Source organism: Ascaphus truei, chromosome 20, assembly GCF_040206685.1.
Source record: "Ascaphus truei isolate aAscTru1 chromosome 20, aAscTru1.hap1, whole genome shotgun sequence".
NCBI classification, from domain to species: Eukaryota; Metazoa; Chordata; class Amphibia; order Anura; family Ascaphidae; genus Ascaphus; species Ascaphus truei.
Genome location: NC_134502.1, coordinates 9,509,337 through 9,536,270, shown reverse-complemented (window position 1 = coordinate 9,536,270; position 26,934 = coordinate 9,509,337). Strand labels below are relative to the sequence as shown.

At 52.5% G+C, this 26,934-nt stretch overlaps 1 protein-coding gene across 7 annotated transcripts in view; it reads left to right on the top strand.

Moving 5' to 3' along the window:
- Window positions 1-1,920: 1,920 nt before the first annotated feature.
- Window positions 1,921-26,934, top strand: part of LOC142471242 (zinc finger protein 10-like) — a 46,102-nt gene continuing 21,088 nt past the window's right edge. The window contains exons 1-5 of one of the 7 annotated variants that reach the window (XM_075578049.1): window positions 2,152-2,218; window positions 4,138-4,526; window positions 14,796-14,845; window positions 14,927-14,947; window positions 16,283-16,409. In XM_075578049.1, the coding sequence (XP_075434164.1) occupies window positions 14,843-14,845; window positions 14,927-14,947; window positions 16,283-16,409 (151 nt within the window). In that variant the 5' untranslated portion in view covers window positions 2,152-2,218; window positions 4,138-4,526; window positions 14,796-14,842. Of the gene's footprint in view, window positions 2,012-2,042; window positions 2,219-4,137; window positions 4,527-14,685; window positions 14,948-16,282; window positions 16,410-26,934 lie in introns of those variants that run through there. The other 6 variants (XM_075578052.1, XM_075578047.1, XM_075578048.1 and 3 more) reach the window with 6 other exon arrangements.

Here is a 26,934-nt window from a genome sequence, read left to right as displayed (position 1 = left end):
TTCTGCTACGGGCATGCGCCAACCTAGCACCTTTGCCTCTTAGCATATGGAACCCAACCCCTTTACCTGGCGACAGTAAGGCTGGGCAACCATTTCCCAACGGCCCAGACTTCACATTAGGATGGGGAACTTGGGCTACCCCTCCCATCCTGACAACTCAGAGACACTGAGCCCTTTCAACTCCTGACTTTTGCAGACATTGTGGCATCAAGCCAGTGGGATGCCTTAGAAGTCCGGAGCTGCACATCCGCAGCTCATTTACAGTGAGTCACTACACGCATACTAAGTGGGGTGCTATAATAAATGAGTGTTTCCCTGTCTCCGGTGTTCTGAATGAAAGCCCAATTATTTATATCATGTTTAATACACTAATTTAGGTTGACTTTCATTCATCAATTTTTATGAAACGTTATAAAAATTGAGTTATGGTCATTTTATATGTTTCTAACTGAACTATGTGCACGACCAGTTTCAGAGCGCTAGGAGCTTCCTAACAGAAGTTAGCAAAAGCCGCTTTTTATTCTCTAAGCGGTGGACTTAGGAACATTTCACTCTCACCACCTTAGGCCCCGGACACGCTTATCGCTGGCGTGCTGAGGCGCGCTGAGGCACAGGGAAAGCAGGTGCTTTCCCTGGCCTTGCGGTTGCTTACCGCAAGCGCTCTCAGCAGCCATGAGGGGGCGGTCCGGGGGCGGGCGCATCACTGGCCGTGGGCGGGCCAGTGACGTCACGGAGCTGGTTCGCCCTCATTGGGCGAACCGCTCACGTGACCGGCCTGTCTCGCCGTAAAGCGGGGGAATTTTAAATTCCCCCAAGACCTGCGCTTCCGCGCGCTTGCGGAAGCGCAGGTGAGCCCCTACTAAAGCCGCTCTAATTGCGGCTGTACGGGCTCAGTGCAGAGCGGGAGCGCGCGTCAGCACGCTTCCGCCAACAAGCGGGAAGCATGTCCAAGGCCTTATACATGGTGGGAGACTCCAAAACCTTATACTGGGTTCTGGGGTTTGGGCATATACCGGGGCACGCTTGAATGTGATTTATCCCCCTAGCCGTATTACTGTTCTGGTCAGTGCTGAAGCATGGAGACCTGGCGGTGAGCCGCCTAACTGGGAGGATTTTGTCCGGTGGTCTGTGTCTTCATGTCCCCGGGAATCTGGTAGGATTCCTGGGTACATTTTCGGGGTAGCCAGCAACTCTGGTCCCCTTCTAGCCAAACACACCCTGACAACATTTTTACCGTTAAATCCTCCCTGAAAATCATGCCCTGCGAATCTCCACTGGTTTGCACTCCTGGAACAGTAAAACACACATAAATCTTTTATTATAATGCAGTTCACAGTTGACGAGCTGACACTTCAAACTCCCCAACATGGCTCAGGGGCACCTAGCCGGGCATAACAACTTTATTATTGGCCTGGGTACCCCCTTCACCATCAGAAAACCTGCCGGGTGACGTAATGGCCATGCCCCGTCACTCCCCCCCCCCCCCCCTCCCCAGCTCACTGCAGACCGGGGAACTCGGCTGCCTCCGCCGCCAGCATGGCAGATGCGCGTGCAGCACAAGACACTGGGCCTGTAGTCTTAGGCCGCGTCCATGCTGAGCGCTCACGTGGTGCGGTGAAACACATTGAGGTCTATGGGAACGTCCACAGTGCGCGACGGCGTCCCTGTTTTTTCCACGCGACAAAGTTTTTTTACTTTGTCTTGCGACGGCCTGCTCACGTCAGCAGTTCGGCCAATGAGGTCAAACCAGCTCCGTGATGTCATCGGCCACGCTACTGACACGCCTATTCCACAGATCGCTCGGCTGACAAGCACGCACGCACACCTGCACCATGGACTTGCTTACAGAGGCCCCTAGCACTCCACACCCCCCCCCACCCCCTCTCCCCTGGATTATCAGTTTCATTGCTGTGAGGGAGAGCAAGAGGCCTCTGTAACCGCGGGGCGGGCTGGGCTCGGTGCCAAAGCACCCACTGCATCACGCCGGCCTGGTCCTTCCCAGGTTCCTCCGGTAAGGTAATAATAAGAGTAGTGGTGGGACAGAAGCAGGAGACGGAATATTGAGGCAAGAGGCCACCGTAGTGCAATGTATCTGAACAACACTTCCGTGATGTGTCAGTACCATGACAACCGGTATAGAGGCTTTGGCATATTTCTCCTGTTTGAACTAATTGAGCCACCGTACTTGAGTCCGGAATGGATGAAGAAACAGGAGAAGGTAGAAGGCCTGTCACCTCCTCTCTCCCCCCCCCGTGTCACCTCCTCTCTCTCTCCCCCCCGTGTCACCTCCTCTCTCTCTCCCCCCCGTGTCACCTCCTCTCTCTCTCCCCCCCGTGTCACCTCCTCTCTCTCTCCCCCCCGTGTCACCTCCTCTCTCTCTCCCCCCCGTGTCACCTCCTCTCTCTCTCCCCCCCGTGTCACCTCCTCTCTGCCCCCCCGTGTCACCTCTCTCTCTCCCCCCCGTGTCACCTCCTCTCTCTCTCCCCCCCGTGTCACCTCCTCTCTCTCTCCCCCCCCCGTGTCACCTCTTCTCTGCCCACCCCGTGTCACCTCCTCTCTCTCTCCCCCCCGTGTCACCTCCTCTCTCTCTCCCCCCGTGTCACCTCTTCTCTGCCCACCCCGTGTCACCTCCTCTCTCTCTCCCCCCCCCGTGTCACCTCCTCTCTCTCTCCCCCCCGTGTCACCTCCTCTCTCTCTCCCCCCCGTGTCACCTCCTCTCTCTCTCCCCCCCCGTGTCACCTCCTCTCTCTCTCCCCCCCCCCGTGTCACCTCCTCTCTCTCTCCCCCCCCGTGTCACCTCCTCTCTCTCTCCCCCCCCCCGTGTCACCTCCTCTCTCTCTCCCCCCCCGTGTCACCTCTTCTCTGCCCACCCCGTGTCACCTCTTCTCTGCCCACCCCGTGTCACCTCCTCTCTCTCCCCCCGTGTCACCTCCTCTCTCTCCCCCCCCGTGTCACCTCCTCTCTCTCTCCCCCCCGTGTCACCTCTTCTCTGCCCACCCCGTGTCACCTCCTTTCTCTCTCCCCCCCGTGTCACCTCTTCTCTGCCCACCCCGTGTCACCTCCTCTCTCTCTCCCACCCCATGTCACCTCCTCTCTCTCTCCCACCCCGTGTCACCTCCTCTCTCTCTCCCCCTCCGTGTCACCTCTTCTCTCTCTCCCCCCCGTGTCACCTCCTCTCTCTCTCCCCCCCGTGTCACCTCCTCTCTCTCTCCCCCCCGTGTCACCTCCTCTCTCTCTCCCCCCGTGTCACCTCCTCTCTCTCTCCCCCCCGTGTCACCTCCTCTCTCTCTCCCCCCCGTGTCACCTCCTCTCTCTCCCCCCCGTGTCACCTCTTCTCTCTCCCCCCCGTGTCACCTCTTCTCTCTCTCCCCCGTGTCACCTCTTCTCTCTCTCCCCCGTGTCACCTCCTCTCTCTCTCCCCCCCGTGTCACCTCTTCCCTCTCTCCCCCCGTGTCACCTCTTCTCTCTCTCCCCCGTGTCACCTCCTCTCTCTCTCCCCCCCGTGTCACCTCCTCTCTCTCTCTCCCCCGTGTCACCTCCTCTCTCTCTCCCCCGTGTCACCTCCTCTCTCTCTCTCCCCCGTGTCACTCTCTCTCTCCCCCGTGTCACTCTCTCTCTCCCCCGTGTCACTCTCTCTCTCCCCCGTGTCACTCTCTCTCTCCCCGTGTCACTCTCTCTCTCTCCCCCGTGTCACTCTCTCTCTCTCTCTCCCCCGTGTCACCTTCTCTCTCTCTCCCCCGTGTCACCTTCTCTCTCTCTCCCCGTGTCACCTCCTCTCTCTCCCCCCCGTGTCACCTCCTCTCTCTCTCCCCCCCGTGTCACCTCCTCTCTCTCCCCCCCCGTGTCACCTCCTCTCTCTCCCCCCTGTGTCACATCCTCTCTCCCCCCTGTGTCACATCCTCTCTCCCCCCTGTGTCACATCCTCTCTCCCCCCTGTGTCACATCCTCTCTCTCCCCCGTGTCACTCTCTCTCTCCCCCGTGTCACCTCCTCTCTCTCTCCCCCCCCCCCGTGTCACCTCCTCTCTCCCCCCCCCCGTGTCACCTCCTCTCTCTCCCCCCTGTGTCACATCCTCTCTCCCCCCTCGTGTCAACTTTTCTACCTCCTAAAATGATTTTTTTTCTTCAAATTTTTGTAGTGTTTGTTAGCAGACATTTCTGATGATTCAAAGTAAAAAGCAGTGACACCCAACTACCCAGAATACCCATGAGAAAAAATAGTTGCTTGGCACCTTAATATAGCACTGCCCACAAGTACAGACAAAGATGTCAGAGCTGAGGGCTGTATACAAAACACAAATTAGGATATAGGCCTATAGGGGAAGAAAACCATATGTAGGAATGTCTGCAAGAGAAATCAGTGATTAGAAAAATAAACCACCATAGTGTGAGCTAAAGATTAAACTAGAACTAAATATAAACTGCAACCAGATAAGAGAGGAACAGCATGGAAAAATTGCATTGTGTCTGCATCAAAAGGAAGCAGCAGCGTGATCTTGTTACATAAAATAAATTCAAAGCAGCTAAGGTAAGAAATGTATCTATTAGCCCCGCGTCCCAGTCTGAGACACACGCTGCGTATACTGATGGCTGACCTTGAGGAATGGTTAGACACATGGTACAATAACTGGGATTAAAGCATCTCAGTCTATAATAATATTGCAATTTAGAGCCATGAATGCCGCCAGTTAATAATGCTCGCTTGTAGACCCCTAGTGTGTAACAAGAGTGTCATCAAAGACCTCAAAGTCTTGCAGGTCCCCATCCATACTGTATGTTGCAGAAAGAAAAAGTCTTGCTACTGTGTTGCTGCATTATAGTCGCCAGTAATTACATAGCACTACTCAAATGTGAGACGTACTGTAGCTAATAGGTATGAGTAGTCAAAAGTGTGATAGGCGATCATCTCAGTCTACCATGTCCACTATAGAGACAATACAAAGGTGAATAACAGCAATGTGTCCATATAAATTTGTCCCAGTGGGATAATACTGCTGCAGTAATCCCATTGTGCTGCTCACGAGTGACACGTCCTGCAGCTGTTACATACATGTGATCTCAGCTAGAGACTGCAGAGGTAGTGCAGAGCTGAGCCATAGCAAAGTCCCCAGGGATAAGAGAATAAATCAACTAATGAGACAAAAGTCCATGCTGCTTATCTGTCCTGACAAGGCCTATTAGATCAAGTTACATAGTAGATGAGGTTGAAAAAAGACGTATGTCCATCTAGTTCAACCTATGCTAAATTTAGACAACAGATACTTTATCCTATATCTATACTTACTTATTGATCCAGAGGAAGGCAAACAAAAAACCCCAGAGTCATATCATCATCCAATGATATCTCAAAAGGGGAAAAATAAATTCCTTTCTGACTCCAAGAATTGGCAAATGGATTAATTCCTGGATCAACATCCTTCCCATGTATACTTACAGTATTTGGTATATTTCTGTATACCTTTCCTATCTAAAAAGATGTCCAACCTTTTTTTGAACAAATCTATTGTATCTGCCATCACAGTCTCCATAGGTTAGGAATTCCACATTTTAACTGCCCTTACTGTAAAGAACCCTTTCCTTTGTTGCTCATGAAATCTCCTTTCCTCCAACCTTAAGGGATGGCCCGAGTCCTTTGTACTGCCCTTGGGATGAATAGTTCTTTTGAAAGCTCCTTGTATTGTCCCTGAATATATTTGTATATAGTTATCATATCCCCTCTTAGATGCCTCTTTTCTAATGTAAATAAATCTAATTTAGCTAGCCTCTCCTCATAAGTTAGAATGTCCATCCCCTTTATTAATTTGGTGGCTCTTCTCTGCACTCTCTCTAGTTCCATAATATCTTTTCTTAGGATTGGTGCCCAAAATTGTACTCCATATTCAAGGTGTGGTCTTACTAGTGCTTTGTAAAGGGGCATAATTATGTTTACTTCCCTTCCACCCATTGCCCTTTTGATGCAAGATAAGATCTTATTTGCCTTTGCAGCTACTGCATGACTTTGGGCACTATTGCTAAGCCTGCTGTCTACAAGCACTCCTAAATCCTTCTCCATCAAGGATTCCCCCAATTCATCCCCATTTAATTTGTAATTCACCTTTTTATTCTTGCATCCCAAATGCATAACCTTACATTTATCTGTATTAAACCTCATTTGCCATTTACCTGCCCACGTTTCCAGTCTCTCCAATTCCTTCTGAAGAGAAATTACATCCTGCTCTGATTCTGCTACCTTACACAATTTAGTATCATCTGCAAAGATGGAGATTTTGCTCTCGATGCCAACCTCAAGGTCATTAATAAATAATATATATCCTTTTTTACCCAGTGCGCTTTGTGCATCTTTTTGTGTCATTAATAAACAAGTTAAAAAGCAGGGGCCCCCAGTACTGATCCCTGAGGTACTCCACTCACGACTTTACCCCAACCTGAAAAAGTTAAATTTTTGACAACCCTCTGTTGTCTGTCCTTTAACCAGTTTTCAATCCAGGTGCATATATTATTACTGAGTCCAATTTTCTTTATTTTGTTCACCAACCTCTTGTGTGAAACCGTATCAAAAGCCTTTGCAAAATCTAAGTAGAACAAACGGAGAGTAGAGAGAGAGAGAGAGAGTGGAAAGAGAGGGGGGAAGGAGAGAGAGAGGGGGAAGGAAAGAGAGGTAAGGGGGGAGAGAGAGAGGGAGGGGAAGGAGAGACAGAGACAGAGAGAGGGGGAAGGAGAGAGAGAGGGGGGGAAGGAGAGAGATAGGGGAGGGGGAAGGAGAGAGAGTGATCAACTGCATTATCCTCGTCTAAATTCCTACTTAACGCCTCAAAGAAACAAATAAGGTTAGTTTGGCATGATCTATCCTTCATAAATCCATGCTGACTATTACTAATAATTTTTTTTCCATTAGGTATTCTTGAAAATTATCCCATATTAAACCTTCAAGTAGTTTCCCCACTATTGAAGCCAGGCTTACAGGTCTGTAATTCCCCGGTTGTGATCTAGCTCCTCATTTAAATCTAGGCACCACATCTGCTTTAGGCCAATCTTGTGGTACTGAGCCTGTGGAAATTGAGTCCTTGAATATTAAATATAATGGTTTTGCTATTACTGAGCTTAACTCCTTGAGAACTCTTGGATGTATGCTATTGGGGCCAGGTGCCTTATTTATTTAAATTTTTTCAAGTCGCTTATGAACTTCTTCCTCAGTTAACCAATTGTTCATTAATTTGGAGGTTGTGGCTTCCTCCTGCGGAACTGCTATTGAACTTGATTCTTCTCTGGTAAACACAGAGGCAAAGAATTTGTTTAATACGTCAGCTTTTTCCTTATCTCCAATAATCTGCCTACCCATCTCACACCGAAAGGGTCCTATATTTTCTTTTCTCACCTCTCTCTCCTCCCCTCGTCACCTCTCTCTCCCCCCCTCGTCACCTCTCTCTCCCCCCCTCGTCACCTCTCTCTCCCCCCCTCGTCACCTCTCTCTCCCCCCCTCGTCACCTCTCTCTCCCCCCCTCGTCACCTCTCTCTCCCCCCTCGTCACCTCTCTCTCCCCCCCTCGTCACCTCTCTCTCCCCCCCTCGTCACCTCTCTCTCCCCCCTCGTCACCTCTCCCTTCCCCTCGTCACCTCTCCCTTCCCCCTCGTCACCTCTCCGTCCCCTCGTCACCTCTCCCTTCCCCCCTCGTCACCTCTCCCTTCCCCCCTCGTCACCTCTCCCTTCCCCCTCGTCACTTCTCCCTCCCCCCTCGTCACCTCTCCCTCCCCCCCTCGTCACCTCTCTCTCCCCCCCTCGTCACCTCTCTCTCCCCCCCTCGTCATCTCTCTATCCCCCCTCGTCATCTCTCTCTCCCCCCCTCGTCACCTCTCTCTCCCCCCCTCGTCACCTCTCTCTCCCCCTCGTCACCTCTCTCTCCCCCCCTCGTCACCTCTCTCTCCCCCCCTCGTCACCTCTCTCTCCCCCCTCGTCACCTCTCTCTCCCCCCCTCGTCACCTCTCTCTCCCCCCCTCGTCACCTCTCTCTCCCCCCCTCGTCACCTCTCTCTCCCCCCCTCGTCACCTCTCTCTCCCCCCTCGTCGTCACCTCTCTCTCCCCCCCTCGTCACCTCTCTCTCCCCCCCTCGTCACCTCTCTCTCCCCCCCTCGTCACCTCTCTTTCCCCCCTCGTCACCTCTCTCTCCCCCCCTCGTCACCTCTCTTTCCCCCCTCGTCACCTCTCTCTCCCCCCCTCGTCACCTCTCTCTCCCCCCCTCGTCACCTCTCTCTCCCCCCCTCGTCACCTCTCTCTCCCCCCCTCGTCACCTCTCTCTCCCCCCCTCGTCACCTCTCTCTCCCCCCCTCGTCACCTCTCCCTCCCCCCTCGTCACCTCTCCCTCCCCCCCTCGTCACCTCTCCCTCCCCCCCTCGTCACCTCTCTCTCCCCCCCCTCGTCACCTCTCTCTCTCCCCCCCCTCGTCACCTCTCTCTCCCCCCCCCTCGTCACCTCTCTCTCCCCCCCTTGTCACCTCTCTCTCCCCCCTCTCGTCACCACTCTCTTCCCCCCGTCACCACTCTCTTCCCCCCCGTCACCACTCTCTTCCCCCCTGTCACCACTCTCTTCCCCCCCCCCGTCACCACTCTCTTCCCCCCCCCGTCACCACTCTCTTCCCCCCCGTCACCACTCTCTTCCCCCCGTCACCACTCTCTTCCCCCCCGTCACCACTCTCTTCCCCCCGTCACCACTCTCTTCCCCCCGTAACCTCTCTTCCCCCCCCGTCACCACTCTCTCCCCCCGTCACCACTCTCTCCCCCCGTCACCACTCTCTCCCCCCGTCACCACTCTCTCCCCCCGTCACCACTCTCTCCCCCCGTCACCCCCTCTCCCTCCCGTGACACTCCCTCTCCCTCCCGTGACACTCCCTCTCCCTCCCGTGACACTCCCTCTCCCTCCCGTGACACTCCTCTCCCTCCCGCGACACTCCCTCGACACTCCCTCTCCCTCCCTCGACACTCCCTCTCCCCCGTGACACTCCCTCTCCCCCGTGACACTCCCTCTCCCCCGTGACACTCCCTCTCCCCTGTGACACTCCCTCTCCCCTGTGACACTCCCTCTCCCCCGTGATAATCTGCCTACCCATCTCACACCGAAAGGGTCCTATATTTTCTTTTCTCACCTCTCTCTCCTCCCCTCGTCACCTCTCCCTCCCCCCCTCGTCACTTCTCCCTCCCCCCTCGTCACTTCTCCCTCCCCCCTCGTCACCTCTCCCTCCCCCCCTCGTCACCTCTCTCTCCCCCCCTCGTCACCACTCTCTTCCCCCCCGTCACCACTCTCTTCCCCCCCCCGTCACCACTCTCTTCCCCCCCGTCACCACTCTCTTCCCCCCGTCACCACTCTCTTCCCCCCCGTCACCACTCTCTTCCCCCCGTCACCACTCTCTTCCCCCCCGTCACCACTCTACCCCCCCGTCACCACTCTCTCCCCCCGTCACCACTCTCTCCCCCCGTCACCACTCTCTCCCCCGTCACCACTCTCTCCCCCGTCACCCCCTCTCCCTCCCGATACACTCCCTCTCCCTCCCGATACACTCCCTCCCGTGACAGTCCCTCTCCCCGTGACACTCCCTCACCCTCCCCCGCGACACTCTCTCTCCCTCCCCCGCGACACTCTCTCTCCCTCCCCCGCGACACTCTCTCTCCCTCCCCCGCGACACTCTCTCTCCCTCCCGCGACACTCCCTCTCCCTCCCGCGACACTCCCTCTCCCTCCCGCGACACTCCCCTCTCCCTCCCGCGACACTCCCTCCCGCGACACTCCCACTCCCTCCCGCGACACTCCCTCTCCCTCCCGCGACACTCCCTCTCCCTCCCGTGACACTCCCACTCCCTCCCGCGACACTCCCACTCCCTCCCGCGACACTCCCTCTCCCTCCCGCGACACTCCCTCTCCCTCCCGCGACACTCCCTCTCCCTCCCGCGACACTCCCTCCCGCGACACTCCCTCTCCCTCCCGCGACACTCCCTCTCCCTTCCGTGACACTCCCTCTCCCTCCCGCGACACTCCCTCGACACTCCCTCTCCCTCCCTCGACACTCCCTCTCCCCCGTGACACTCCCTCTCCCCCGTGACACTCCCTCTCCCCTGTGACACTCCCTCTCCCCTGTGACACTCCCTCTCCCCGTGATAATCTGCCTACCCATCTCACACCGAAAGGGTCCTATATTTTCTTTTCTCACCTCTCTCTCCCCCCCTCGTCACCTCTCTCTCCCCCCCTCGTCACCTCTCTCCCCCCCTCGTCACCTCTCTCCCCCCCTCGTCACCTCTCTCCCCCCCTCGTCACCTCTCCCTTCCCCCTTGTCACCTCTCCCTTCCCCCTCGTCACCTCTCCCTCCCCCCCTCGTCACTTTTCCCTCCCCCCTCGTCACTTCTCCCTCCCCCCTCGTCACCTCTCCCTCCCCCCCTCGTCACCTCTCCCTCCCCCCCTCGTCACCTCTCCCTCCCCCCCTCGTCACCTCTCCCTCCCCCCCTCGTCACCTCTCTCTTCCCCCCTCGTCACCTCTCTCTCCCCCCCTCGTCACCTCTCTCTCCCCCCTCGTCACCTCTCTCTCCCCCCCTCGTCACCTCTCTCTCCCCCCCTCGTCACCTCTCTCTCCCCCCTCGTCACCTCTCTCTCCCCCCCTCGTCACCTCTCTCTCCCCCCCTCGTCACCTCTCTCCCCCCCTCGTCACCTCTCTCTCCCCTCCTCGTCACCTCTCTCTCCCCCCCTCGTCACCTCTCTCTCCCCCCCTCGTCACCTCTCTCTCCCCCCCTCGTCACCTCTCTCTCCCCCCCTCGTCACCTCTCTCTCCCCCCCTCGTCACCTCTCTCTCCCCCCCTCGTCACCTCTCTCTCCCCCCCTCGTCACCTCTCTCTCCCCCCCTCGTCACCTCTCTCTCCCCCCCTCGTCACCTCTCTCTCCCCCCCTCGTCACCTCTCTCTCCCCCCCTCGTCACCTCTCTCTCCCCCCTCGTCACCTCTCTCTCCCCCCCTCGTCACCTCTCTCTCCCCCCTCGTCACCTCTCTCTCCCCCCTCGTCACCTCTCTCTCCCCCCTCGTCACCACTCTCTTCCCCCCCGTCACCACTCTCTTCCCCCGTCACCACTCTCTTCCCCCCGTCACCACTCTCTTCCCCCCCGTCACCACTCTCTTCCCCCCCGTCACCACTCTCTTCCCCCCGTCACCACTCTCTTCCCCCCCGTCACCACTCTCTTCCCCCCCGTCACCACTCTCTTCCCCCCGTCACCACTCTCTTCCCCCCCGTCACCACTCTACCCCCCAGTCACCACTCTCTCCCCCCCGTCACCACTCTCTTCCCCGTCACCACTCTCTCCCCCCGTCACCACTCTCTCCCCCCCCTGTCACCACTCTCTCCCCCCGTCACCACTCTCTCCCCCGTCACCACTCTCTCCCCCCGTCACCACTCTCTCCCCCCGTCACCACTCTCTCCCCCCGTCACCCCCTCACCCTCCCGTGACACTCCCTCTCCCTCCCGATACACTCCCTCTCCCTCCCAATACACTCCCTCTCCCTCCCGTGACAGTCCCTCTCCCCGTGACACTCCCTCTCCCTCCCCCGCGACACTCCCTCTCCCCCGCGACACTCCCTCTCCCTCCCCCGCGACTCTCCCTCTCCCTCCCTCGCGACACTCTCTCTCCCTCCCCCGCGACACTCTCTCTCCCTCCCCGCGACACTCTCTCTCCCTCCCCCGCGACACACTCTCTCCCTCCCCCGCGACACTCCCTCTCCTTCCCCCGCGACACTCCCTCTCCTTCCCCCGCGACACTCCCTCTCCCTCCCGCGACACTCCCTCTCCCTCCCGCGACACTCCCCTCTCCCTCCCGCGACACTCCCTCTCCCTCCCGCGACACTCCCTCTCCCTCCCGCGACACTCCCTCTCCCTCCCGCGACACTCCTCTCGCGACACTCCCTCTCCCTCCCGCGACACTCCCTCTCCCTCCCGCGACACTCCCTCTCCCTCCCGCGACACTCCCTCTCCCTCCCGCGACACTCCCTCTCCCTCCCTCGACACTCCCTCTCCCTCCCTCGACACTCCCTCTCCCTCCCTCGACACTCCCTCTCCCTCCCTCGACACTCCCTCTCCCCCGTGACACTCCCTCTCCCCCGTGACACTCCCTCTCCCCGTGACACTCCCTCTCCCCCGTGACACTCCCTCTCCCCCGTGACACTCCCTCTCCCCTGTGACACTCCCTCTCCTCCCGTGACACTCCCTCTCCCCCCGTGACACTCCCTCTCCCTCCCGCGACACTCCCTCTCCCTCCCGCGACACTCCCTCTCCTTCCCGCGACACTCCCTCTCCCTCCCGCGACATTCTCTTTCCCTCCCGCGACACTCTCCCTCCCCCCGTGACACTCCCTCTTCCCCCCCCCGTGACACTCCCTCTTCCCCACCCCCCGTGACACTCCCTCTCCCCCCCCGTGACACTCCCTCCCCCCCCCCCGTGACACTCCCTCCCCCCCCCGTGACACTCCCTCTTCCCCGCCCTGTGACATTCCCTCTTTCCCCCGTGACATTCCCTCTTTCCCCCGGGACACTCCCTCTTTCTCTCGTTACACTCCCTCTTTCTCCTGTGACACTCCCTCTTTTCTCCCTGTGACACCCCCTCTCACCGTCACTCCCCTCTCCCCCATCTCTCCCACCATTTCACCCCCATATCCTATGTCACCTCTTCTCCCCCCCACCTTACCCTGTGTCATTCCCCCCTCCCCCTATGTCACCCCCTTTCTCCCCTCCCCTGTTTCTCCCCTTCTCTCCCCTCCCCATCTTTTCCCACACTATATGTAACATTTCCACATATCATTTTTGGTTATTTCCATGAATTTCTGTATGATTTGAGTGATGGTGAGGGTTTTATTAACAGTCCTATCTTAACATCCTACTTGCATTTACTTGAGCAGTGTCCTCAACACTTCATAAAAGCAAGGTTTTACATAACCAAATATACTGGTTTCAGTGAAATTTAAATGGGACTGAATTGGCATCTGAGAATATGCAAGAAAATAAACAGAGACATGGGGCATCATGCAGTAAGCAGCGGAAAGGCAATTCTCGCCACTTTCCCGCCAAAAATGCCTACCCCTATTCAGTAAGGGGCGAGAATAAAAAAAAACGCAGTTTTGTTGGCGTTTTTTTTCCCCCGCCTGTGGCGAGGCAAGAAGGCACTTTCCGCCTAAAATATACACATTTTCCGCCACCCTGTATTCTAGTAGTGGCGAGTAGCTTAGCGATGCTATTCGCCACTCTAGAATGGCGTTTTTATGGCGAATCAGCCACACAAGAAAAAGTTGGCAAGTTGATGGTGAGAGGCTGCGGATGAGCGGCGGATCGGCACTTAGAAAAATTTCTGGCCTTTTTCCTGACTGGGATTGATGCCGGTGGTCTCCGGAGCTGATACCATGAATACCAGCACCGCCCCCCCCCCCCCTGGTATGCATCCGAGGCAGGAAAAATGCATTTAAAGGCCACTTCATTACCTTAGCGGCTAACCGCTAAGGCAATGAAGGGGTTAAACAGCCGTGCTAGGTTTATTGTGGGTAGCGGGGGTGGGTGAAGGGGGTATTTGCCCTTGTTGTTTGTTTAGGGGTTGCGGGGGGGTTGCGGGTGCGCTTAACCCCTTCACGACCGTAGCAGTTAATACCGCTACGGTCAAGAAGGGGTTAAACCCTCCCGCTACCCACCCGCAAGCCCTAAACAAACCACCGTTGGGGCTAATACCCCCTTCACCCACCTCCGCTACCCACAATAAAAAGAAAACACACACAACAGCCCCACACTAACTAAAGTCATAGTGTAGATGTGCAGAGGGTCTCCGGAGCTGAACCGCTTTGGTTTTAGGTCCGGGGACCCCCTGCTTCCCGAGATACAGGCCCCTTTAGGGGGTGCCGGTATCCCTCTGCTTTGTTTACATTCCGCGGTCACGTGATTGGGACCTTTAAATGCAGAGGGATACTGGCACCTCATAAAGGGGCCTGTATCTCGGGAAGCAGGGGGTCCCCAGGACCTGAAACCAATGCGGTTCAGCTCCGGAGACCCCCTGCACATGTACACTATGAATAAAAATGGTTTAAAAAATACTTTTTAATGTGCCGATGTTTGCGCCGAGAGAGCAGCGGATCTCTCTCTGCTGCAAACACATCTCGGCAGGGGACGGCTTCTCGGCAGCTTCTCGCCAGGCAGCCGTCTCGCCACCGGTTACTAGCCATTTTATCAAATGGTGGTGGCGCATTCATTCGCCAGGGATTCGCCCCTTACAGCATACAGCGAGTTTAACACGCCAAAAACATGGCTAATTGCAAAACTGCCTAATGCATTTTTTTCGCTGCTTACTGCATGATGCCCAAGCCTCACAGATCAAACTCTACTAACTAGTTTTATAGAAACTTGGGGGACTACAAATCATTAATACAGTTATTAATTATTGTTACAATTTTTGAGACATATGCTTTTTTTAATAATCTTAAAACTCAGCTGTACAGTTATTTTGTAAATATTCCTTAGAAATTATATAATGCCCTGAATCATTGGGTAGGGATTGCATTAATTGTTGAAATGTTATCCACTCCCTCAGAAAACTAACGTTTCAGGTATCAAGAAAAGGAAAGATAATAATCACAGTGCATAATTTAAAAAGTTTATCAAACTGACAAAATAGCAAAAATTATATTATTTATAGCACCGGAAAAACAAGTCTATTGAGAGGGAAACCCCTGAGAAACTGCAGTAAAGGCGAAGAGCTAATTTTGGACAATTCTAGTGTTCTAATTGGTCAGGGATCTTCACCAGGGCCTGCTATTGGAGGAGCTGGAGGAAGGACCAGGACACAGCAGGTTATGGTATAAATGCAGGAGATGATACAGTTCTTATGAGTCTGTTTGTGAATCAACTTTCTACTACATCTGCCTTTTGTCTTCCAGCTCCTGAACCAGTTCCAGATGGTGAGTACTTAGCTTAATCTATATATATAAAACTGAAACTGTTGTTTGTGAGTCCCTGTAGACAATTTGATTGGTCCGTCGGTCCACCCGCCCTCCCTCGGCTCTCATTGGCGGTGTGTCTCTCCCCCCTGTGTGTCCCGCCCCCCCCCCCCACGGCTCTCAATAGCCGGTGCGCTCTAACCCAGGGGTCCACAACCCCCAGCCACGCTGCTGCTGCCGCATGAAGTGAGGAAAGGCTCCTGGTGGGGGTGGTGTCGGCTGTTGCTGCTGGGGTGCCTTAACTGGGACGTGTGAGTTTTTACCCCCCACCCAGCCCCGTTTTTGCCACCCCCAGCCCCGTTTTTGCCCCCCCCCAGCTCCGTTTTGCTTCCCCAGCTCCGTTTTTTGCACCTCCCCCCACCCAGCTCTGTTTTTGCCCATCCCCCCACCCAGCTCTGTTTTTGCCCCCCCCCCACACAGTTCTGTTTTTGCCCCCCCCACCCAGCTCCGTTTTTGCCCCCCCCACCCAGCTCTGTTTTTGCCCCCCCCCTCCCAGCTCCGTTTTTGCCCCCTCCCCCACCCAGCTCCGTTTTTGCCCCCCCAGCTCCGTTTTTGCCCCCACCCAGCTCCGTTTTTGCCCCCCCCCCAGCTCCGTTTTTGCCCCCCCAGCTCCGTTTTTGCTCCCCCAGCTCCGATTTTGCCTCCCCCAGCTCTGTTTTTTGCCCCCCCAACTCCGTTTTTGCCCCCCCAGCTCCGTTTTTGCCCCCCGACACACTCAGTGACTGACACAGTGACAGACACACAGACACACTGACACACACTAACACACACTGAAACAGTAACAGACACAGTGACAAACAAAGTGACACCCCCCCTGCCCCTGCCTTCACCCCCCCTGCCCCTGCCTTCAGCCCCCGCCCCTGCCTTCACCCCCCCGCCCCTGCCTTCACCCCCCCGCCCCTGCCTTCACCCCCCCTGCCCCTGCCTTTACCCCTTCCGCCCCTGCCTTTACCCCTTCCGCCCCTGCCTTCACCCCCCCTCCGCCCCTGCCTTCACCCCCCCTCTGCCCCTGCTTTCACTCCCCCCCCCTTTTTTCCCCTCCGCCTTCCTCCCCTTCCCCCCTCCCCCCGCCTTCCTCCCCTTCCCCCTGCCTTACCCCCCTGCCTTCCACCCCCCTGCCTAATAATGCAATATACCAGGGAACACAGTAATGTACTGATTGCAGAGTCTGAGTGATGCCAAGACATACTTTATTGAGCAGTAGGATGCTCTCAGAAATTACAGAGGCTGCTGTGGTACAGAGGATTTTCTCCCCTGCCAAACAAACAACAATAATTGAAGATTTCTCTGTTTCAGGAACCAGTTGACTTTGATAAAGTTGCAATTTACTTCTCCAGGGAAGAGTGGGATTATTTAAAAGAAGAACAGAAGGAAGTTTACAAGGATGTGATGATGGAGAATTACCGGACCCTCAGGTCTCTAGGTAAGAAAATGTTACCCTAATTATAATTCATATGTCAAATGAGAAGATATATATACAGTATATATATATATATATATATATATATATATATATATATATATATATATACTTAGTTAAGTTATGGTGGGTAAAAAAAGTGACAAAAACCCTCCACAGCAAAGCATATAGCAAATGGAAATATTACTGTATGCTCATTTGCATGTCTTAGACAGGTCTGCAACCCCGCCTTTCACCATTATCACCCAGCACACAGCACTTCCACTGCAGCAAGGGATTCTGGGAAATGACATGCAAATGAGCACACAGTGCCACCTTTTGCTTCAAAACCATTCCACATGGTTCCCCTATAGGCTTAAGCTTGCTGCATGGTCACAGCTTTGAGCACAGCCAGGATTACGATGCATAGCCAGTAAACCCACCAACAGACAGACTGTTTCGACCTTAATGGGTCTCAGTGTGGGGTTGGTTCTACTGGCTATGCAAAAATGAAGCAGGGATCGGTTTTACCATTCTGAGTTAAGTTATGGTGGGTGAAAAAAAGTGACAAAAACCCTCCACAGCAAAGCATATAGCAGAATCCCTTGCTGCAGTGGGTGTGCTGTGTGATAATGGTGAAAGGCGGGGTTGCAGACCTGTCTAAGACATGCAAATGAGCATACAGTAATATTTCCATTTATTATACACACACACAGACACGATACCTGCAACAGACTAAGTACAAATATGTGATATATAGTCAGGTCAAATGTATGACTATAAATAAACTGCCCCTGACGGTGCTACAAGTCAAAAATAATATAACTACAAGAAAATACAGTAATCTAAAGAGCACTCCAGCATATAAAAAAAGTGTGCGAGCATGCACATTTTAAGTGAAACTTCTTTTTCTCTTGTCACAGAAATTGTACTTGTGATGGGGATGTTTTTAATTAAAAATCAAAACACAATTTCATTTCCAAAACGCAAAGAAGGTTGACCACTTGTTTTAGCTATTTGCACGTCTATATTTATAGTAACTGAATTCCTTGTGTCTGTTTATGTCAGAGTGTGTGTGTGTGTGTGTGTGTGTGTGTGTGTATATATGTCTCTCTCTGTGTCCTGCCCCCCCCCCCCCTCCCCCTTCTCTCCTGACTCTCACCCACCCCGGCAAAGCTGCGGACACGGAGGGCTCTGTCTGAGTCGTCCCTCCCCCTGGTGGAGCTGCGGGCTGTGTGTCCTGCTGCAGCCAGCCCCCCGGCGGAGGTACGGGGACATGGGGGGTGGTGCTCGGTAGCTCACTTGGGGGGGATAGGCACATCACTCGGGGGCGGTGTTCGTGCATCACTTGGTGTATTGTGTGTCTTTATTTATATAGCGCCATTAATGTACATAGCGCTTCACAGTAGTAATACATGTGGTAATCAAATAAATAACAGAGTATGGGAATAAGTGCTTTAGACATAAAAGTACATTAAGGAAGAGGAGTCCCTGCCCGAGGAGCTTACAGTCTAATTGGTAGGTAGGGAGAACGTACAGAGACAGTAGGAGGGAGTTCTGGTAAGTGCGTCTGCAGGGGGCCAAGCTTTATGTATCATGTGTTCAGAATATCCACAGTGCTATTCATATGCTTCTTTAAGCAAGTGTGTCTTAAGGTGGGTCTTAAAGGTGGATAGAGAGGGTGCTAGTCGGGTACTGAGGGGAAGGGCATTCCAGAGGTGTGGGGCAGTCAGTGAAAAGGGTTTAAGGCGGGAGAGGGCTTTAGATACAAAGGGGGTAGAAAGAAGACATCCTTGAGAAGAACGCAAGAGTCTGGATGGTGCATAACGAGAAATTAGGGCTGGGATGTAAGGAGGGGCAGAAGAGTGTAAAGCTTTAAAAGTGAGGAGAATAATGGAGTGTGAGATGTGGGATTTGATCGGAAGGAGGATGGAAAGGTTCCAGAGCAGAGGGAGGAGTTAAAAATGTGTGTGAGCGTAGGGATTATAGAAGGAGCAAGAGGTTTTAGGAGATGGGAGAGAATGGGGTCAAGAGGGCAAGTGGTAGAGGGAGAAGAGGCGATCAACAGAGACACATCCTCCTCTGAGAGTGGGAAAAGAGTCAAGGAAGGCAGGAGGAGCGTTAGGAAGAGGTGTAGGATGGGAGGAAGAAACAGACGGGATGTTCTGACGTATGGATTCCACCTTTTCCTTAAAATAGTCAGCAAAGTCCAGAGCGGAGATGGAGGAAGGAGAGGCAGCTGAGGGTGGTTTGAGTAGAGTATCAAAGACAGAGAACAGTCGGCGTGGGTTAGACTTGTGCATGTTGATTAGTGAAGAAAAGTAGGCTTGTTTAGCTTGCGAGAGGGCAGAGTTGAAACAGGATAGCATAAATTTGTAGTGAAGGAAGTCTGCGAGAGTATGAGATTTTCCTCCATAGGCGTTCAGAGGAACGAGTGGAGGAACGCAGCATTCGCGTGTGGGAATTTAGCCAGGGTCTAGGGTTAGAAGGGCGAGGGCGGCAGAGAGAAAGCGGGGCATGTAGATCAAGAGAGGAGGACAAGGCAGAGTTGTAGTTCCTGACAAGGTTGTCAGGGTCTGTAGCAGAGCTGAGAGAGGAGAGGGAGGAGCGTAAAGTGGACTCAAAGTCAGGTAAGTGAATAGAGCGCAGGTTTCTGCAGAACCGGGGGGTAGATGGAGGTGGAGAAGGGGAGAGCGAGATAGAGAGAATGAGATGAGGTGATGGTCAGGGAGAGGAAAAGGGGAAATGGAGAAATCAGAGAGAGAAGTTTTTAGTGAATACCAGGTCTAAGTAGTGGCCATCCTTGTGGGTGCTGGCTGCAGAACACTGTAGAAGGCCATAAGAAGGGATTAGAGAAAGAAAGCGGGAAGCCCAAGGGAGAGTGGGGTCATCAATGTGGCAATTGAAGTCCCCAAGGAGAAGAACAGGGGAGTCTGAGGAGAGAAAGAAAGAGAGCCAGGATTCAAAGTGAGAGAGAAAGGCAGAAGGGGGATGAGTAGAGGTAGGTAGGGGATAGATGACCGCCACATGGACAGGGAGAGGAGAGAAAATATGGACAGCCTCAAAGGAGGGAAAAGCAAGAGATGGAGGAATAAGAAGGGTTCGGTAACGGCAGAGAGAGGTGTGCAAGAGCCCCACACCTCCACCCCTGCCATTAGGGCGCGGAATGTGGCAGAAGGAAAGGCCACCATAGGAGAGGGCAGCTTCCAGAGCAGTGTCAGACTGAGTGAGCCAGGTCTCAGTTATAGCAAATAGGAGCAGAGAGTGAGAGAGAAAGAAGTCATGCACAGAGAGGAACTTGTTAGAGAGGGAGCGAGCATTCCAAAGGGCACAGGAGAAAGGGAGAGAGGAGGGAGGGTGGCAGGGGATGGGTATGAGGTTGGAAGGGTTGACACCAGAAGGAGTAGAGGTTGCAATTGGCAGGCAAGGACGAGCGCATGTAGGAATAAGGCAGGGACCAGGATTAGGAGAGATTATCCCCAGAAGCAAGGAGGAGAAGCATGGATAGAAAGAGAATGTGTGAGGATGATTTGTAGGGGTGTTTTTTAGTGCAGGGGTTATACACTGGCGACACACTTTATTCGAGCTCGGCTAGTCCCACGAATTCGGGTATACCCGGGTGTATTGAGGTTTGTGACTGTTTTCTGCCCGAGTGCATTGAGTTATTTTCCAAGCAGGGATTGAAGCATTTTATTCCTGCTGGCTTCAATTCTGCACAGTATATATATATATACTGCATTACAATTCATGAATTTATGCCATCTGGTAGACACGCGAAGCATTGCAGCCTATTAAATCCTAATCATTATCATTTAACAGATCAGCCGCCCATCAGCCAGGCATGAACCCAGGCTGGGAAGGCAAATGCAACGGGGCTTGTCAGAGGTGAGGAGCGGCGCATTCCAGGTATCTGCCAGGTACATACCGGGTATTTGCTCGAATAAAGTGTGTCGGTGCAGTAGCTGTGTCGTGTCAGAGGACGCAGGTAAGAAAGGAGTTCATGTGAACAGAGAAGTGGTGAAGGAAGGAGAGATGGAGATATATGAATAGAGTTAGAGACATAATTAGGCTGGTAAAAAGAAGTGCATAATTTGAGGAGAAGGTATGTCACAGCAAATATAAATGGTAAAGGCAGCATCACAGCAGTAATGATGCAGTCTGGTATTGATGATATCCTCCTTTCCAGCGTAGTTCAAATGCAGGAATCAGGGCCAGATGGGGGTGTCCACTTCCTCACTTCTTTTGAACTTCCTTTTAAACTTCAGTTGTTCAGTAGTCATGCCACTTATAATAGGCCACTTGGACATGGGCTGCAGGTGTGTGTGTGTGTGTGTGTGTGTGTCAGTCAGTGTATGTGTCTCTCTCTCTCTGTGTGTGCTGTGTATGTCTCTCTGTCTGTGTCCTGCCTCCCCCGGCTGTGCTGCGGACATGGGGGGCTCTATCTGAGTCTCCTGAGCAGCCCCCCGCCCCACGGAGGTACACGGCCAGAGCAGCCCCCACACTCCCACCCCCGGCAGAGCTGCGGACTCGGCTGTATGTCCTGCTGCAGCCAGTCCCCCAGCGGAGGTATGGGGTGACATGGGTGTTAGGCGGCTGGGGGGGAGGGGTGTTCAGGCGGGTGGTGTTCGGCGCATCACGTGGGGGGGGTGAGCATAGCATGATGATTCAGTTGCCCCCCCTCTGCCCGGTGGAGATCCCAGCCGTAGGGGGGAGGTCGTGGGCGTGCATCACGCGGGGGGGGGGGGGCGTTTGGGCAGCAGCAGTGTGCGGGGGGGTACAGAGGCCAGAGCAGGGGACTTGGTTCATTAGTGTGTGAATACTTAGATGACCCCCCTCCCCAGCGGAGGTTCCAGTTCGGCTGAGGTGGTGGTCGCGCTGCAGCAGCAGTGTGGGAGGGGGGGGGGTGGTGTTCTGTGGCTCACTGGGGGGGAGAGTGTTCGGGGGATGTGGTGGTGTATGTCTGTGTCGCTGCCTTCCTCATCTCTGGTAACTCCTGCTGACAACACTGACTGCCTCATCTGCCAGCAGTGACGTCACTTCCGTCACTACTGACTTCCATATCAAGTTATCAAATGAATGTTGCTAAAGAAGTTTCACTTCAAAAATATATCAATTTATTCAGCAATATCTAAGACAAGACAATTAAAACAGTTTGATTAAATCCATTAATCTCAGTGATGCCTACAAAGTACATAGGATGAAGAACAGAACCTCAGTCTAATGAGGTGTAATCAATTTAGACATACTGCACCGACACACTTTATTCGAGCAAATACCCGGTATGTACCTGGCAGATACCTGGAATGCGCCGCTCCTCACCTCTGACAAGCCCCGTTGCGTTTGCCTTCCCAGCCTGGGTTCATGCCTGGCTGACGGGCGGCTGATCTGTTAAATGATAATGATTAGGATTTAATAGGCTGCAATGCTTCGCGTGTCTACCAGATGGCATAAATTCATGAATTGTAATGCAGTATATATATATATACTGTGCAGTATTGCAGCCAGCGGGAATAAAATGCTTCAATCCCTGCCTGGAAAATACCTCAATGCACTCGGGCAGAAAACAGTCACAAACCTCAATACACCCGGGTATATCCGAATTCGTGGGACTAGCCGAGCTCGAATAAAGTGTGTCGCCAGTGTAATTAAACTCAAGCAGTGATAACCTGATAAGTCTGTAAGGTTCAGGGTGAAGAATAATAACCCTTTCCCCCCCTAACCTAGACTAGCCAGTCAAACACTTATCTGCTGAAACAAGACATCCCTAAACACATTACAAAACACCAATGTTCTGATGTGAGGGTTAGAGTGTGTGGGAGAGACTTACAGTATGTGCATGCTGATAGAAGCAAAAATATGTGTAGGAGATTGCATCCAAACAGGAGATTTTATTCAACAGGAAAAATAAGGTGAAGACAAATGTCCAAGGGTAGATGGATGTTGATTCAAACCCCTTGGGGTGGCTGAGTGATATGCAAAATAGCAGGTAACAGTCCCAAATGTCCACGCAATATATGTAAGCTAAGTAGATACTCAGCCAAGTCCTGTGCGGTAGTAATCAGCAGTCAGTCAGCTTGCCGCAGCATGCAGGTACACCCGATCCTGGAAATGTGCATGGTACAGATGTTGCGCAGAAGCTTCTCCCACGTCTGTAGCATACAGCAGGCAGCAGTAGGGGGTTAATGGTGTTCGGGTCCCCCGAATGCAGAGAATAAGGCAGTCCTGTATGGATTCCTCAGAGGACATACAGACATAGCTACCCCACAAACTCTAACTCTCACATCAGCACATTGGTGTTTTGTAATGTGTTTAGGAATGTCTTGTTACAGCAGATAAGTGTTTGACCGACCGGTCTTGGTTAGGGAGGAAAGGGTTAATAAACACACATATCCAACATGCTCTAAGAAACCCCAAACATTACCACATAATATATATACTATATATATATGTGTCAAAAGGATTGCTAGTAGACGTGGATAAATGTATACATCAAAAAACAAACAAAGATGCCCAAAGCTAGTTCCAATGTGACAAAAATACACAGTGCAATACCTATATATTCTCTTGAAAAAGGGTAATTTAGTTAAACCCTTTGGTCAAAGCGTCTTAAGCCTGCTAGCCACTTCAAGGCATGACTGTTAGCAGGTCCTAACACTCAGGCTGAGGCAGGGAACCAGGAAGCTCGGACGGAGTAGCAATCTCCACGGCTGGTGCGGTCCGGACACATTAGCACCAGCAAGCTGCCCCCTGCTCGCACTTTTCTGGTTAGTACCTGTCTCCCTCAATACAGTATCATCGCCCAGTCTTGGCATTACACTTTTCCTGGGTGTTCAGTTGCTAGTCCGGTGGTGTTTTTAGTCTCTTTTAGATGTTGTTTGTGTTTATATATTATCTTTATGTAGTAGGAGTGTATACTGTCGCGGCCGAGCTTATTCTAACATTTGCCCGGTCTCGGCCGCGACAGATACCGGGCGCGCGCCGAGTGTTCTCGCACGCGCGCCGGAGCCTCGGAGGATCGGTTTTCCGATCGAGGCATCCCCCTCTCCGGGTCCGCCGGTTCCCCTGGAGCCCCCCACCGCCATCCCCCACATTAGAGGAACCCAGGGCTCCCTCGGGGAGCCCTGGGCACGCGCGCCATGCGCACACGCTCCCAATGAAGCGTGACCGCGCATCGATGAAGCGCGGCACGCCGAGGGAAAACAATGCAAAAGCCGGGAAATCTCGCGGCTTGCGGCTCTAGCCGTAGTAGAATAAACAGTGTCGCCACTGTACTGTACATCTCTGCTATAGCGGTGTTGGAACCGCTTGTTTTATGTATTTTTATGCATATGGTCTAGTAGACCTCATATTAATGTATTTTATCACCTAAATTCTATTCTGGAATTTATCTATATATTCTATTAATTGGTATTATTTATATAGCACCATTAATGTACATAGCGCTTCACAGTAGTAATACACGTGACAATCATATAAATAACAAATAACAGCTCATGGGAATAAGTGCTTCAGACATAAAAGTAACATTGTGGAAGAGGAGTCCCAGCTGCGAAGAGCTTACAATCTAATTGGTAGGGAGAACGTACAGAGACAGTAGGAGGGCGTTTTGGTAAGTGTGTCTGCAGAGGGCCAAGCTTTATGTATCGTGTATAGTATTAGCCACGGGGCTACTCATATGCTTCTTTAAGCAAGTGTGTCTTAAGGTGGGTCTTAAAGGTGGATAGAGAGGGTGCTAGTCGGGTACTGAGGGGAAGGGCATTCCAGAGGTGTGGGGCAGTCAGTGAAAAAGGTTTAAGGCGGGAGAGGGCTTTAGATACAAAGGGGGTAGAAAGAAGACATCCTTGAGAAGAACGCAAGAGTCTGGATGGTGCATACCGAGAAATTAGGGATGAGATGTAAGGAGGGGCAGAAGAGTGTAAAGCTTTAAAACTGAGGAGGAGAATTGAGTGCGAGATGCAGGATTTGATTGGAAGCCAGTACAGTGATTTCAACAGGGGAGACGCCGAGACAGATTTAGGAAAGAGTAGAGTGATTCTGGCAGCAGCGTTTAGGATAGATTGTAGGGGAGGCAGGAGGGCCGGACAGCAGGAGGTTACAGTAATCAAGACTGGAGAGAATGAGGGCCTGAGTCAAAGTTTTAGCCGTTGAGTAACAGAGGAAAGGGCGTATCTTTGTAATATTGCGGAGGAAAAAGCATATATATTAATCTCTGGTGCGCTCTGTGTGTATATTCTTGTCGTTTTTGGAGTTTTCCGTTTTGGGAAGCCTCATTTAGGAGCGTATTGGGGAGGTGCTTCACACACACAGCTGCAAGGGGATTTAAGCTTTAAGAAGACCTCAGACAGCTCGAGAGCAGAACCCTTGCTGTGTTTCTATGTGTAACAGAGTCTTATCCCTGTTAAACAGGCTTGCCTCTAATCCAGCAGTGTGCTGGTTAATTGCTAGTGCAATCAACCCCACCTGCTAATCACAGCTCTGTGAAATAGTCTGTTCTGAGACAGAAAGTAAAGAATCCTTAGTCTCACACGTGGGGCTGAACCAAGGAAGGACAGACAGAGATTCCTGAGCTGACATTGGGAGGTGACACAGGAAAGCAGAGAAGCCTGCACACACACCGTCTTGAGCACAAAGGGGTGCTTAGATCAAGACACCCAGAGACTTATATTCCTGGACCCAGGGGACCCAGGAACCTACCAGAGACTGACATGAAGGGCCACCTGCTTTAAGGTATCTCTTGAGACTTTGGAGAATAGGGTGGTAATGGTATTATCCCTCCCCCCCTGCAGATACGGACTGGGAAGTTAGCCCTTACACAGGGATAGGCGTTTGTTGTTTTGTTGTTTTTCATATGTTTGCTGTGCTACTTAAGGGAAACAGGCAATAACGCCTTATTTTAATTTCACCTTAAAACAGTCTCCATTGCGTACCTCTGAACACGTCTCTTACATATGGTGTCAGAAGTTGGGATGAGAGGTCGCCCTTGAAGTTCAAAGAGGCCCCAGAGACTATTTGTGAAAAATGTTATGCTTTTGCCTGCATAGTTCCTGCAAACAGCCTGGGCAACAAAACACATGCAGCAGTGACCATATTTAAAGGGCTACACATCCAGGCAGGAAATCTACACTGCACTGAAGAAAGCCACAATGCCACAGTTGGACTGGGAGGACTGCGACAGACGTTGACCCACACAAGGGACTGATTTATTTATTTTATTTATTTATTTATAAAATATTTTACCAGGAAGTAATACATTGAGAGTTACCTCTCGTTTTCAAGTATGTCCTGGGCACAGAGTAAAACAAATAATACATGGTTACAAATACAGTTACATAAATGAACAAGGTATACATTTATATACAAGACATTGCATGCACAGTTAAAGAAAATATATATTATGAGCTTATGAAACAGTTACAGACCAGATTAAAGTGTGAGACAGCCTTAGATTTGAAAGAACTTAAGCTGGTGGTGGACCACCACTGCTGAAAAAAAAGAAAAACCCCATGGAATTTAAAATGGCCGCCCAGCTGAAGTCAAATACAGACTCTGCAAGAAGGGGGAAGAAAATGTGTTCCTGGTGTAAAGAGCCCAGCCACACGGCGCAGTGTCCCTTCAGGCCTTATTCAGACGATGAGGATGGCCCTTACGTGGCATCAGAAAAAGGGCAGCAGCCAGAGGACAATTTTTTTCAACGAGCGAAGGAAGTGCAGCAGCAAGCAATGCGCTGTGGACCCAGGTAAGGTACAGAAGTTTTACTTAGCAACTGCACATCCAGTATAACTGATGAGAAAGAATTTGTGCACAGTACTGCTGATGTTGTAAAACATACTAAAGAAGAAGAAAAAGTCTACAGAGACGCCTGTGAGAGCTACAAACTCTACAAGCAAAGTCTGCCCACCTGTATGACTACCACAATTTGGGGTCCTAGCAAATACAGTGACAACAGCTGCAATAGCACCTCCTGAGGTCAGGAAGAAAAATACACCTGATAGCCCCAAAATGGAGGACAAGATGTGGCGTTCCTGTAATGAACCCTACCCCATGGAAGAGTGGCCCTTCCGGTCTGATGAGGAGGAAGACATCTCTTACAGGGAACCCGAACCGAGTCACACCCACAAAACACCCCAAGAATGGTGGGGGTGCCTGAACTCGGTACGAACCGAAAAAACCACTCTCTATGATGATGAATGTGATCGACAGGAGCAAGAGCGGGATCAGCAGATCTCTGAATATTTACGCCACCTAACGCAATTGCAAGGGAAACTTGGCAGATACAGTGAAGCTGCTGAAGTTTCAAATAAAGACGGAGAACCCAATATCCCTGATGGGACGGAGTCATCCAAAAATAAAAGAAAAGCGGGTCTTCACTTACCGTGGAAGGAACAGACATGTCCGCAGCTCCCGCAGAGAAAAATGGGGGCCGAGATGCTCTGCAGTCTAGAGAAAATGGAGAATTCATCCCCCGGATGACCGAATATCCAGAGGGCCCAAGGCAGAAGTCGTGTACCCCAAAGAAGTGTGTGTCCGGTGCTAACAGTGAGAAACCCTC